A 13,546-nucleotide genomic window follows, 5' to 3' on the forward strand; every position below is an offset into this window, starting at 1 on the left:
CAGCCCTCTCCAGGGCCCTCTGTGCAGAGAAGCTTGTAGAATTGGGGTGTAAGGACTATATCTGGGGAGCCCCAGGTTGAGGGCATGCAGTGTCCGCCATGCTGATAAGGATGTACCTGGGGTGGCTCTCAATGTCCACCACCCTGGATAGCAGAGGTGACAGACGAAGGCTGGGGTTGGTTCCATCGTGAGGGGGTAACCTGGAGCACTGGGACTGAGCTCACCTCTGCACCCTCTTGGGGGCCACTCAGGCCAGTCCGCCTTGGAATCCAGTCCCAGTGGGGCACTGCCAGCCCCGCCCACAGCCCAGCCAGTCAGCCCTGGACAGTGTGAGGGCATCTGAAACCCAACACCCAAAGCTGCCTGGCCTGGCCTGGCCGGAACGTGACTCAGCCTTCCAGGAACTGTCGCGTCTGTTTGGATTTTGTTAATTTAAAAAAAAAAAAGAGCAAGAGTTTTGAGTTTGGACTTACAACCTTCCTGGGCCTGGCTTCCGTACTAACCTCTTTCAGAATGCTTTACCAAGTTCCTAACCTTGATAAAAACAGCAGTCAGAGTTCGTCATACTTTGACAGAACCCCCAGGGACCCATCATCGCGCGGCACATGCTGGGGTCTTCAGCCGTACCTGTCACTCTAGCTCCGGCAGCTCCTGGGAAGAGCTCTCGAGTCTGGATAGGGCTCCAAGTGCATGCTGGGGTTAGAAGCCACCCTCCCCTCTCTGGTTTGCTTTGGTTTGTTACTAAGGACTGAACCCAGCGCCTTTGCACTGAGCTGCACCGCAACCCTCCCCCCACTTTTTTTTTGAGACAGGGTCTCTTTAAATCTCTCAAGCCAGGCTGGGCTTGAATTTTCTATCCTCCTGTCTCAGCCTCTCAGAGGGCTGGGATTATAGGTGAGCTGCACTGTGCCCAGGATTTGTTTCAAGCATGTGCATGTTTTGAATCACAGACCCTGGTCCGGACACCCGTGTCCTCACTATGGATCCTGGCCTGGCTGGCCTCAGCACCGAGGTCTGCACGTTAATGACCGCACTGCTCAGGGGTTGGCAGGTGGAGGTCCTGTCCTTGCCCATCCAGAAGCTCTGGATGCCTGGTCAATTCTCAGGCCCTAGGATGGACCCTGTCCCCCGCTATTCCCCAATGGCACACAGGCTCCTTCCAGAGCCCAGGCCCGTCCTGCCTGCCAACCTGTCTGTCATCAGTGCCCACAGCCAGCTCTGTGTACCCTGCCCTCTATCCCTCACCCAAATGGATGGGCGGCCCATCTCCCCAGTATGCATGGGGGTCTGGGACAGTCTGTCACTCTGGTCAGTGTGACAGGCCGTTCTGGCCAGTCCACCCAGAGGACCTGCCACCGTGGAGAACACTAGTGAGGTGACGGGGAGTTCAGGGATGCCCCTCAGCCACTGGACAGCACATTAACTGGTGCCGTGTGGTAGGCCAGACAGCCGAGAGGCTGGTGTCAGCACAGGCTAGGGTCACAGCTAGAGGCCCAGCTCTGAGGCCAGCCCCACAAGTCTCCGGTCCCTCTGGCTTGCACCCTCTCCGCTCCCTCCCCAGGTTGCCTATGTCTCTGCAGCCCCAGCACAAGGCCAGTCTTAGCCACCAGGTCCTGCCCATAGTCGCTCAGGCTGGACCTGAGGGTGGGCACTGCCATCTGTCAGAATTATCAAGGAAGGCCAGGCATGGTGGCGCACGCCTGTAATCCCAGCACTCGGGAGGCTGAGGCAGGAGGATCACTTTGAGTTTGAGGCCAGCCTGGGCTACGTAATGAGTTCAAGGCCAGCCTGAACCATATACTGAAACCCTGTCTGCAATCAATCAGTCAATCAATCAGTAACTATTATGGAGCACTTCCCCGCCTCGGCTGATGTCCTGCCCTCCCCTCAGCTGTTCCTGCCCAGTGGACCATTCCCAGGCCTTGAGGACCCTGTGACCTCCCTGCCCAGCACCTCCCTTCTTGTCAGCTACCAGGTGAGCCTGGTCCCCAGCTTGGTCCCATCCCCAGCCTGTGTGCCCTGTGGCTTAGGAGGGGTGGGTACCCAGAAGCAGGGAGTGCCCCACTTTATAGATGAGGAAACCAAAGGCCCAGGGAGGCCCCAGTGAGGGACACCATAGGGCAGGACTGACGCCTGGATTTTGGCTGCCTTGCAGTCCCAAAGCCAGCCTGAGGACGAGGTGGAGGACGAGGAGGAGGAAGAGGCAGAGGAGCTGGGCCACGCTGAGACTTACGCTGACTACGTGCCCTCCAAGTGTGAGTGGTCCCGGCTGGTGCGGATGCTCAGATCCCCTCACTCAGATGACACCACCCCCCACAACTCCCCATCCAAGACCCATTGAGAGCATGGAGTCCCCGGGTCCCTGGGGTTGGTTCTTCCATCAGCAAAGCTGAGGTCTGCAGACACAGGAAAAGCAGCGGGAAGGTCCACTCTGTCCCTTCCTAGAGACCTTCCTGCCCTGCCCACCCTGCCCACGCTCCCTCCCTGACCTTGCACTCTGTCCCTGCAGCCAAAATCGGGAAGCAGCATCCAGACCGCGTGGTAGAGACCAGCACTCTGTCCAGCGTCCCCCCACCGGACATCACCTACACCCTCGCACTGCCCACGTCGGACAGCACAGCCCTGTCCGCCTTGCAGCTGGAAGCCATCACCTACGCCTGCCAGGTGACTGCCCCAACCCCATCCATGCCCTGTCCCCGCAAGGCCCGGGGAGCGGCAGCCCTGGCCTGACTGTCCCCTCTGGCCTCAGCAACACGAGGTCCTGCTGCCCAGTGGTCAGCGCGCGGGCTTCCTTATCGGCGACGGGGCTGGCGTGGGCAAGGGCCGCACGGTGGCCGGCATCATCGTGGAGAACTACGTGCGCGGCAGGAAGAAGGCCCTGTGGTGAGCTGCGCGCAGGGTGGGGATCCGGAGCTGGGTGGGTGGTGAGGGCCCCCCTGACCCCGCTGCCCCTACCAGGTTCAGTGTCTCCAACGACCTCAAGTACGACGCGGAGCGCGACCTAAGGGACATCGAGGCCCCAAGCATCGCAGTGCATGCGCTGAGCAAGGTGAGTGGGCGGGAGGGTGCCAGCCGGGTAACGCCCAGTTCTCTCCCCACGGAGAAACTGAGGCCCCACGCCCGCCCTGTGTCCACAGATCAAGTACGGCGACAACACTACCTCAGAGGGCGTCCTCTTCGCTACCTACTCGGCCCTGATCGGGGAGAGCCAGGCGGGCGGACAGCACCGCACGCGCCTGAGGCAGATCCTCCAGTGGTGCGGGGAGGCCTTTGACGGCGTCGTATCCTCCAGTCTTGGGCGGACAGGGCAGGGTCTGGGAGTGGGCATGGGCGTGGCTTGGCGGGTCGCTTCGTTATGGCGGAAAGATGAGAAGCTTGAGACCGGGCTGGGGTGTGGCAGGATTGTGTGGGCGGGACCAGGCCTTGGGGCAGCCCAGCACACAAAGAGGGGAAGCCTTTGAGAGCTTTTGAAGATCCTCGTGAGGCCCTGGGTCTTCTGGATTCTCGGAGGGGAGGCGGGGCGGAGCACAACCCAAGTTCCCTTTGTCCCCTGGCCCTCCTAGTCTGCCTCTAGCAAGGCTGACAGCAACTACAGACTCAGCCATGGCGTTTGCAAAGACGTTTGCGGAGGCAATGGCTGCAGTGTGCCCCAGAGGGAGGAAGGTGGCTTGTCCCCCACCTGAGTGCACATTGGGGGCCCTGTGTGTGCCAGGAGACCCATGCAGTCTCCACCAGAGGCTGGACAGCATTGGCTTCCCAGCCTAGGGCATACGCTAGGGGGTGTTGGGCTCACAGACCCACAGGGTCGCTTCGCTATGGCAGAAAGATCAGAGCGCTTCTTTCTTTCTTTATTTAATTTGTTTTGTTTTGTTTTTTTCCTGTACTGGGAATCGAACTCACGACCTTGCATTTGCCAGGCAGGTGCTGTGCCGCTGAGCTACATCCCCAGCCCCTTCTTTATTTTTTCTTAAAACTTTTTTTTTTTTTTTTGGTTTTTCTCCAGTACCGGGAACCGAACTCAAGACTTTGCACTTGCCAGGCAGGCGCTTTGCCGCTGAGCTAAATCCCCAGCCCCCTTAAAACTTTTAAATAACCTGTCTTATCTACAAAATTTTGTGGGTTTTTTGCCTTTGTACTAGGCCTTTCATACTGAGCTACATGCCCAGTCCTTTTTATTTTTTATATGAAGACAGAGTCTCCTTAAGTTCTCCACTCTGGGCTACAACTTGCAATCCCACTGCCTCAGCTGCCCAGCGTGCTGGGGTTACCAAATCCCTCTGCTAACCTTTCCCGCCACTGCCGGTGCAGGGGTAACAGGTCTGCCTGCCACAGTGCCCTTGCCCCCTAGTCTCGCCCCCCTGCCCCTCAGCGTGCAGCCTGCCTGCATGCAGGTACGCGTAGGCACATGGGTCAACCGTGCGGCGGGCGGCGGGTGCTCTGGGCCAGTCGAGCGCCTGTGCTTGCTCACATGCTGTTCCCGGCCCCATCCTGGTGCGCCAGGCTGTCTGGCCCCGGCTCGGGTTCTGCCCTGTCACTGCGTCACGACTTGACTTGTGTGGTGGCCCCACGTTGTAAATACCCTCACTGCCCCCTCCCCCATCCCCAGGAGTGCGTGACTGGGCCAAGGTGGGTGCTGTTCCTGAGCCCTGGGAAAGGACAGATAAGAGGAAGGGTGCTGCCTCTGCGTGTCACTCCCCAGGAAGGCACGTGGAGCCTTCCAGCGCAGGTCTAACCCAGGTGCAGTGCTGCAGGCCTCTAATCCCAGTCTCCAGATGGCACCTCGGCGTGATAGTCTTAGAGAAAATACCAGCTTTACACTCAGGACCCTGTGTGCTTGGCAGCCCGTTCAAGTCTTTAACTATTTTTGCCGTTTTTCTCAGCCTTTGATGCGCATATACTTCTCTGTGCCTTGTCTTCCCCCACCCCCATAGTGGCAGTTGAACTCAGGACCTTGTCACTGAGATACATCCCCAACCTTTGTTATTTTTATTTTCTATTTTGAGATTGGGTCTTTATAAGTCAGCTAAGTTGCTCAGGCCAGGCTCAAATGTGTGATCCTCCTGCCTGAGCCTTTGAGAATGAGGGGATCACAGGCGCTTCTTAAAATATTAACATCTTCAGTTCTTTCCCTTGGTGTTTTTTAAAGGAATTATGTAGGTCTCCATGTAGTTTCAGGAAGTGAAATCAAGGTGCTGAGCATGCACTACCCACTACCCCGATGCTGACATCCTGTGACAAACTGATACTCTTGCAGTAGGGGTGTGGAGCTCGCTGCAGCCCCCATGCTGTGGGGACCCCTCATTCGTGCTCCTCTGCGTGAGTGTTCCACATCTAGGCTATTTTTGTGTTTTGTATTTGGGCAGCGCGAGGGATGAACCCCAACCTGGGACATAGCAGGCAGATGCTCACCACTGAGCCACATCCCCAGACCCAAGGCTGTTTTTAATGCTGCCTGAAGGCACTAGACCCTGTCACAGGTAGGAGATGGGTCGCTCCCCAGTTGGCACATTCCCCCAGGCGTGACCTTCAGTTTCCAGTGACCAACAGTACCCTTCTTCTGGAACGTTCCTTAACTGGCCCACCCCAGATCGTGTTTGATGAGTGCCACAAAGCCAAGAATGCCAGCTCGACCAAGATGGGCAAGGCTGTGCTGGACCTGCAGAACAAGCTGCCCCTGGCCAGGGTGGTCTACGCCAGTGCCACAGGTGGGGATTTATAGGGGCCCCAGCTGGTCTGAGGGCAGCAGGTGGCTGGACCGCAAGTGCAGCATCCATTAGTGATGCCTACCCGATGGCCATGGCGTAGCCTGGGTCACATATGTAGCATCCATTACTGATGTCTTCCTGGGCACAGCCTGGAGCAGGTGCGTCCTATGAGCTATGTGCAGTTTTGCTGTCTGCAGCCTGCTGCTTCTCAGGACCTGGGCAAAGACAGAGTGAGTCGTTCAGACCCCATCAGGGTTGTGCCCTCTGCCGGCTGGCTTTGGCCAACCTTGGCAGGTGCTCCCCGGCCTGCCACGTTGCCCAGAGCTTCAGGCTTGTCCATCTTGCGTACCCCTTCACAGTCCTGAGGTTGCACCTAAATTCTCTGCACCCCATACAACCGTCACCTCCTGGCCGAGTCAGGAAGAGCTGACAGCGTCTCTCCACCCCTGCTGCCCAGGTGCCTCTGAGCCTCGGAACATGATCTACATGAGCCGCCTGGGCATCTGGGGCGAGGGCACACCCTTCCGGACATTCGAGGAGTTTCTACACGCCATCGAGAAGAGGTGAGCGCTTCCCCACCCAGCAGGAGTCACTGAAGCAGCACATTCCCGTGTGGCCACAACCCCGTGCTGTCTGCGCTCTGCATTCCTGTCTCCCACACTGGGGTCCCGTTCCCAGGGGCTGACAACCCAGCACTCAGGAGGCCGTACCCGTTTGCAGGGGTGTGGGCGCCATGGAGATTGTGGCCATGGACATGAAGGTCAGCGGCATGTACATTGCACGCCAGCTCAGCTTCTCCGGAGTCACCTTCCGTATCGAGGAGATCCCGCTGCCCCCAGACTTTGAGCGTGTTTACAACCAGGCAGCACTGCTGGTGAGCTGGGGCCCTCTCTGTGGGCACAGGTGAAGAGGTCTGCCCCAGGAACCCCAGTGGAGTTCCCTAGGCCTCTGTGTCACTCGCAACCACACTTGTTGTCTTCAAGGGTTTTGCCCTAAAGATGCCACAGATGTTTGTCAAAGTACTGTTAAGAGTCAGGCATGATGGTGCACACCTGTCATCTCAGCGCTTGAGAGGCTGAGGCAGGAGGATCTCAAGTTCAAGCGCAACCCATACTACTGAATGACTTAGTGACACCCTTTCTCAACACAAAAAATAAAAAGGGCTGAGGGTGTAGCTCAGTGTGAAGGCCCTGGGTTCAGTCCCCAGCATCACAGAAAAATAAAAAGTTAGAAACCACACTGTCCTGGCATGGTCTCAGGCAGGATTCCAGTCTGTACCCCCACTGCCCAGGTTCTCATGTGACTGACACCATGGCATCAGCCTAAATCCTTGCCCCCCTTCCCAGGCCTCACGAGCAACTCTCCCCACGTCCTGGCCCTGAGCTGGAGGCTGTACTCAGTGTCAGTGTCACTGCAGGCCATGTTTTTTTTTTTTCTTTTTTTTTGGTTTTGGTTTTTTCTGGTACCGGGAATCGAACTCATGACCTTGTGCTTGCCAGGCAGGCGCGGTGCCACTGAGCTAAATCCCCAGCCCCTGCAGGCCATGTTTATACTGGCTCCTACTTACTCATTTGTTCAGTGCCCAGGATGGAACCCAGAGCATCACATGTGCCCCAAGCCAACCCAGCCACACTGTGATTCTTGTTGCTGCTGCTGGGCTCTTTGAGAAACCTCTTCCTGCCCCACAGCCTGGCTGCCCAGATCCCCTTCCCCCGGGCCCGGGCTCAATCACATCTCGTTCCTGCAGTGGGCCGAGGCCCTGGGCGTGTTCCAGCAGGCGGCCGACTGGATTGGCCTGGAGTCACGCAAGTCCCTGTGGGGCCAGTTCTGGTCAGCCCACCAGCGCTTCTTCAAGTACCTGTGTGTTGCCGCCAAGGTGCACCGGCTGGTGGAGCTGGCCCGCAAGGAGCTGGCCAGCGACAAGGTGAGCAGGGCCACATCCCTACCCTCCAGGCTCAGGGGAGTTTAGTGTGTGCTCCAGGCTCCGAGGGCGGGGCATCGGGGTGGAAGAGCATGGCAGAGCAGAGCTGCTCACTTCCAGGTGGCCAGGAAGCACAGGAGGGTCAGAGCCACAGAAGAGGGCAGGGAGCCGCGCTGGCTGTGGTGGCGCACGCCTGTATGCCCAGCATTTGGGAGGCTGAGGCAAGATGATCACTTGGGAGTTCAAGGCCAGGCTGGGATACATAGGGAGACTTTCATAAAACCAAAACAAAACAGAAAAGTGGGGAAGCAGACAAAGACCCAAGGTCTCACCTCTGTGGCCCACCAGGATATACCCAAGAGCCTGCTTTACTGACCCGCTAGGTGCTTCTTAATCCAGTGAAATTGACACCTCAGGGTTCAGTCACAGTGGGGACCCTCACGTCCATTCCACAGCCTCACGCGGGCTGAGCGTGGTGGGCAGGGCAGACAGGCCAGCCGGGGTCTCCACGGGGAGGGACAGTGAGGCCATGGCAGGAGCAGGAAGTAGCCGTCAGTGGGCCGCGTCCCCTACCTGAGGAGATGGTGAGCTCACAGCATGGAGTGTGGACGGGAAATGCGGACACTGGAGGCAGCTCTGCACCACCCGTCTCCACAGTGCGTGGTCATTGGGCTGCAGTCCACGGGCGAGGCGCGCACACGGGAGGTGCTGGACGAGAACGAGGGGCGCCTCGACTGCTTCGTCTCGGCTGCTGAGTGAGTGACTGTGCAGTGGATGGGTGAAGGGCGCAGGGTGGGGGCCACCCGCTCTGCACAGCCCCGCAGCCAAGGCAGACCTAGAGGCCGTGAGCGGTGACTAGCTCTGGCGGTGCAGGCGGGACACGTTGGGTGCCCCCGGTCTCAGAAGTAGGCTGCGGGGAGTCTGACTCCGTGTGGGGCAGCACCGCGTCCATAGGCACCTGTGGCTTTTCAGGACTGGCCATTGTGACCTGCCACAACTCCTGACTCCCTTCCGAGGCTCACTCAGCTCCAGGGAGGGTCCCAGCACCCTCAGGGCCAGGCCACCCCTACACGCCCCGTCCTTAGCCCTGGGGGCCTGCATATCTGGCTGCCCTCATTCCTGGGAGCCCATCAGTTGTGTGGGCAGAGCTGGGCACAAGGCCGGCAGAATATAGAACTTGGAGGCAGCCCCCAGCCAGGCCCTGTCTCAGTCCCCTTTGTTCCAGCCAGACATGGTGGCCCATGTCTGTCATCATAGGACCCTGGGAGGCTGAGGCAGGAGGATGACAAATCAGAGCCCAGCCTGAGCAATTTAGTGACTTAGCCAGACCCTGTCTCAAAAAAATAAAAAAAGACCAGGGATGGAGCTTAGGATAAAGGCCCTGGGTTCCAGCCTCAGTACCACAAGGATAAATAGCTGTACTCCCTGTGGCCGAGGCCCCTCCCATGGGTCCCTGGGCCCAATCTGGCCCTGGAGAGCTGAGGGCAGCTGCAGGGGCACAAGCTGTCTTCTCCTTCCAGAGGCGTCTTCCTGTCGCTAATCCAGAAGCACTTTCCTTCCACCAAAAGGAAGCGGGACAGAGGAGCCGGCAGTAAGAGGAGGCGTAAGTCTCTGCCACCGCCTGCCTGCTGCTCCCTCTGCTTTCTTCACAGCACCCCAGGCTGCCCCTTGCACCCTCATTCCCCACCCCATAAGGATTCAGCCTGACTCAGCCTACTCCATGCCAGCCAGGCAGGCTGCTGCTGCCCGGCCTCCAGGACTGCCCCAGCGGGCACAAGGACAAGCGGCTGGTCCCAGCATTAGCCACACCCACAGCCTCCAGCTTCCTCCGGGCAGGCAGGCAAGGGGCCTTCACCCCCACACAGGCCAGCGCTCCTTAGATGAAAGTGGGCCCCGAACTCATTTTGTGTGGATGGGGCTGGGGTCTCCCAGAGGGTGTCCCCAAGGCTGGACTGACACAATAAGCAGGCTCATGGGCTGAAGAGCTGACCTGGGGCCACACAGAGCCAAGCCTTCTGCCCCCCCCAGCCAGGCCTTTAGGGCACAGCCTTTCCAAGAAGAAAGCCAAGAAAGTGGCCAAAAGCTGCCTGAAGCCATAGCTATTCACAGCTGATGGACACAGGACTCTGGGGAAGTCAGGTGCAATGGCACACAACACCTGCAATCACAGCACTCTGGGAGGCTGAGGCGGGATGATCACAAATTCAAGCTCAGCCCAGGCAGTTTAGTGACTTAGCAAAACATTGTCTCAAAATGAAAACAAAAGGGTTGGGGATGCAGCTCCAGTAGGGAGAAGGTGTGGGAGGAGCCTGGCAGTCCTGGCGTGGGGACAGGTCTCCCTAGGAGCCCCTCCCCAGGTAGGGGGCTGAGCCGTTCCCAGCTTGGCACCTGCAGGCCTCTCGCTGTCCCTTCAAAGCTGCCTCTGCTCTCCACCCCTCTTGCCTGCCGCTGGCTGTGGTCCCTGCCCTGGTGACCCTGGCTACTCTTATTTTTGCAGGGCGGCTGCGAGGCCGTGGGACCAAGGCACCCAGGCTGGCATTTGAGGGGACAGGCGTGATCCGCATCAGCGACGACAGCAGCACTGAATCAGACGCTGGCCTGGACAGCGACTTCAACTCCTCCCCCGAGTCCCTGGTGGACGACGATGTGGTCATTGTGGAGGCTGGCGGGCATCCTATGGATGACCGGGGTGAGCGCCCCACCGGAATCAGGCGGCACCGGAACCCTGTGTCCTCAGCTATGCCCACTTTACAGCTGGGGAAAGTGAGGCTCAGAGAGGTGATGTCAGGGCCACACCACTGATCAGAGGCAGACGCAGGTTCAGAACTCAAGTCCCCATGGTCTCAGGGAAAGCACGGAGGAACAGTAGTCCTGACCTTTTACCTGCCCCGTCCTAGGCCCCCTGTGCCTACATGGCCCGGCTGTTTTGGAGCGTGTGGAGCGGCTGAAGCAGGACTTGCTGGCCAAGGTGCGGGCGCTGGGCCGCGAGCTGCCTGTCAACACCCTGGACCAGCTCATTGACCAGCTCGGGGGTCCTGAGCATGTAGCGGAGGTAAGCACGGGTCACCTGCTGGCTCTCGCGGCCCCTGCTGGTCACCTCTGCCCCTGCTACCCGCCCTAGAGTGACAAGAGCTAATAACAGAGATGTGGAGGCTTAGGATACTTTCCTGCCTCAGCCTCCAGAGCCCCCAGACTCCCAGCCCAGCCTGCCCAAGCAAGGTCTCACCCATACAAGTTCCCCTGAGGCAGGACTCAGACCCTGACCTCCCATCCCACCCCCCTCCCATGTGGCCCAGCTCTCGGGCTCCCACCCTGCTGACATCTGACTCTTGCCACAGATGACGGGCAGGAAAGGCCGTGTCGTGTCCAGGCCTGATGGGACGGTGACCTTCGAGTCGCGGGCAGAGCAGGGCCTGTCCATTGACCACGTGAACCTCAGGGAGAAGCAGCGGTTCATGAGCGGCGAGAAGGTGGGGCCCAGCATGCGTTGCGGAGGCTCTGGGGGTCTGGGAGGCCCCAGCACACTCTGCAAGTGTGTGTGACATGGGCGCATGTGTGTGTGCGCCTGTGCCTGAGCAGAAGGTGACGCCCAGGGTTGCCTGACTTCTTCCCGTGACTTTTGTACCTGTGATATCGGCTGGGGACCCAGCACCAGGCGGGCCAGGGTGAGGAGGAGCAGCCTGGCTGTGCAGGGTCCACTCCCCCGCCCACTGACCACACCTGCCCACCCACCTGCAGCTCGTGGCCATCATCTCTGAGGCCTCCAGCTCGGGTGTCTCCCTGCAAGCCGACCGTCGCGTGCAGAACCAGCGCCGCCGTGTGCACATGACACTCGAGCTGCCCTGGAGCGCCGACCGTGCCATCCAGCAGTTCGGTAAGCACCACTGTTTCACCACCTCACCTGCCTGGCCTCCCAGCTCTGGGCCGTCCTGAGCCCCCTCTCCCCGCAGGACGCACACACCGCTCCAACCAGGTGTCCGCACCCGAGTACATCTTCCTCATCTCCGAGCTGGCCGGAGAGCGGCGCTTTGCCTCCATTGTTGCCAAGCGGCTGGAGAGCCTGGTGAGCTGGGGGCCAGGAGGGCCCCCCATTGTGGGACGGGGCTGGGCAGCACACCAACAGCCTCCCCACTTCCAGGGTGCCCTGACACACGGGGACCGCCGCGCCACTGAGTCCCGGGACCTCAGCAAATACAACTTCGAGAACAAGGTGCCTGGGGGAGGTCAGGGCAGGGGGTGTAAGGTTGCCACCTGGCAGGGCCCCCGCTCACTCTCCCTGCCCTGCAGTACGGCACCCGGGCCCTCAGCTGCGTCCTCAACACCATCCTGAGCCAGACAGAAAACAAGGTGCCGCTGCCCCGGGGCTACCCTGGAGGGGATGCCGCCTTCTTCCGGGGTGAGCTGGGGGCACGTGGGGGCACAGCAGAGAAGCAGATTAGAGTTCGGGGCACCTGAGTTTGTAAATTGGGGTCCTGTTGAAAGACTCCTCCATAGCCGGGTGTGATGGTATATATCTAATCCCAGCTTTCTGGGAGGCTGAGGCAGGAGGGTGGAGAAGTTCAAGCCCAGTTTAGGCAAATGAGTGACTTTTGGGAGACCCAGACTCAGTGAAAAACAAGAGGGCTGGGGGTGTGGCTCCATGTGAAGGCCCTGCATTCAGTCCCCAGTACTAAAGAAAAGCAAACCTCCCACCTACCCGTACACAGTGGGGCTGTGGTTGGGCCAGAAAGGGAGCTGAGCGTGGGGGCCTCCAGTGGTCCCCTGGGGAGGGTTCCTGGCTGAGGCATGTGGGGTCTGGGCTTATTCCCAAGAACTCTAGTCTTACTCCTGGAAGTCAGAATAAAACACCTCACCCCTTTCCAGAAACCTGGCCCCAGAGCCCAGTATCAGGGCCCTCCCACAAGGATGTCCCTGGTGCCAGATAGAGCCAGGGCAGATGGGCGGGGAGGGAAGGGCCTCTGGTGGGCCTGGGGGCTCGGGGGCTCAGGAGTGGCCCCTTCTTCACAGACATGAAGCAGGGCCTGCTCTCGGTCGGCATCGGTGGGCGGGAGTCACGGTCTGGCGGGCTGGACGTGGAGAAGGGTGAGTCCCACGGATCCAGGCACGGGCGGAGGCCAGCGGGCCGCCTGCCATGGCCTGAGACAGGGTCCCTGCCGCCCCCAGACTGCTCCATCACCAAGTTCCTGAACCGCATCCTGGGGCTGGAGGTCCACAAGCAGAACGCGCTGTTCCAGTACTTCTCAGACACCTTTGATCACCTCATCGAGATGGACAAGAAGGAGGGCAGATACGACATGGGCATCCTGGGTGAGCCGCGGGCACGCCGGGTCGAGGTTCATCCCAAGCTACCCAGTGACCCAGGCACACACCCTGGCCTTGGTGAAATCTTCCTCACGCCAAGGCCTGAAGCCTTTCTGATGAGGTTTCAGCCTTGCCTGGACAGATGGTCTCTGGTGGTACCGCGTAGACAGCTGCTGACAAGTACAGATGGAGGGGCCGATAAAACTTCACTGGCATGGGATGTAGCTCCACGGCACAGGCGCCTGTCTGGCAAGGACAAAGTCCAAAGTCCGATTCCTAGTACAAAAAAAAAAAAAAACACTGACAAGCTGGGTGCACTGGGTGTACGTGAAACCTCAGCACTCTGGGGTTGCAACTTCTTTGCCCTGCCTCAAAGCAACTTAGTGATTTACCAGGATCCTGTTTCAAAATAAAAAATAGCCAGGTACGGTGGCACACGCCTGTAATCCCAGCACTGGGGAGGCTGAAGCAGGAGGATTGTTGCGAGTTTGAGGCCAGCCTGGGCTACAAAGTGAGCTCAAAGTCAGCCTGAACTGCATAGCGAGACCATGTCTCAAAAAGACAAAAAAATTAAAAATGGGCTGGGGATGTAGCTCAATGGGAAGGCCCTGGGTTCAAT

General features: G+C 59.2%; 1 protein-coding gene across 1 annotated transcript in view; it reads left to right on the forward strand.

Moving 5' to 3' along the window:
- Sbno2 (strawberry notch homolog 2 (Drosophila)) overlaps window positions 1-13,546 on the forward strand; it is a gene marked incomplete at its 3' end in the record, with an annotated part of 61,627 nt that overhangs the window by 40,482 nt on the left and 7,599 nt on the right. Inside the window, 21 exon segments of the mRNA XM_013505095.1 lie at window positions 1,892-1,975; window positions 2,156-2,255; window positions 2,510-2,664; window positions 2,750-2,883; window positions 2,959-3,049; window positions 3,138-3,281; window positions 5,588-5,705; window positions 6,163-6,268; window positions 6,426-6,579; window positions 7,453-7,629; window positions 8,284-8,381; window positions 9,147-9,229; window positions 10,124-10,315; window positions 10,524-10,678; window positions 10,965-11,096; window positions 11,365-11,500; window positions 11,577-11,689; window positions 11,765-11,836; window positions 11,914-12,022; window positions 12,634-12,708; window positions 12,790-12,933. Of these exon segments, the coding sequence (XP_013360549.1) occupies window positions 1,892-1,975; window positions 2,156-2,255; window positions 2,510-2,664; window positions 2,750-2,883; window positions 2,959-3,049; window positions 3,138-3,281; window positions 5,588-5,705; window positions 6,163-6,268; window positions 6,426-6,579; window positions 7,453-7,629; window positions 8,284-8,381; window positions 9,147-9,229; window positions 10,124-10,315; window positions 10,524-10,678; window positions 10,965-11,096; window positions 11,365-11,500; window positions 11,577-11,689; window positions 11,765-11,836; window positions 11,914-12,022; window positions 12,634-12,708; window positions 12,790-12,933 (2,572 nt within the window).

The sequence above is a fragment of the Chinchilla lanigera genome, unplaced genomic scaffold (assembly GCF_000276665.1).
Source record: "Chinchilla lanigera isolate Chin_1 unplaced genomic scaffold, ChiLan1.0 scaffold00094, whole genome shotgun sequence".
Classification (NCBI taxonomy): Eukaryota; Metazoa; Chordata; class Mammalia; order Rodentia; family Chinchillidae; genus Chinchilla; species Chinchilla lanigera.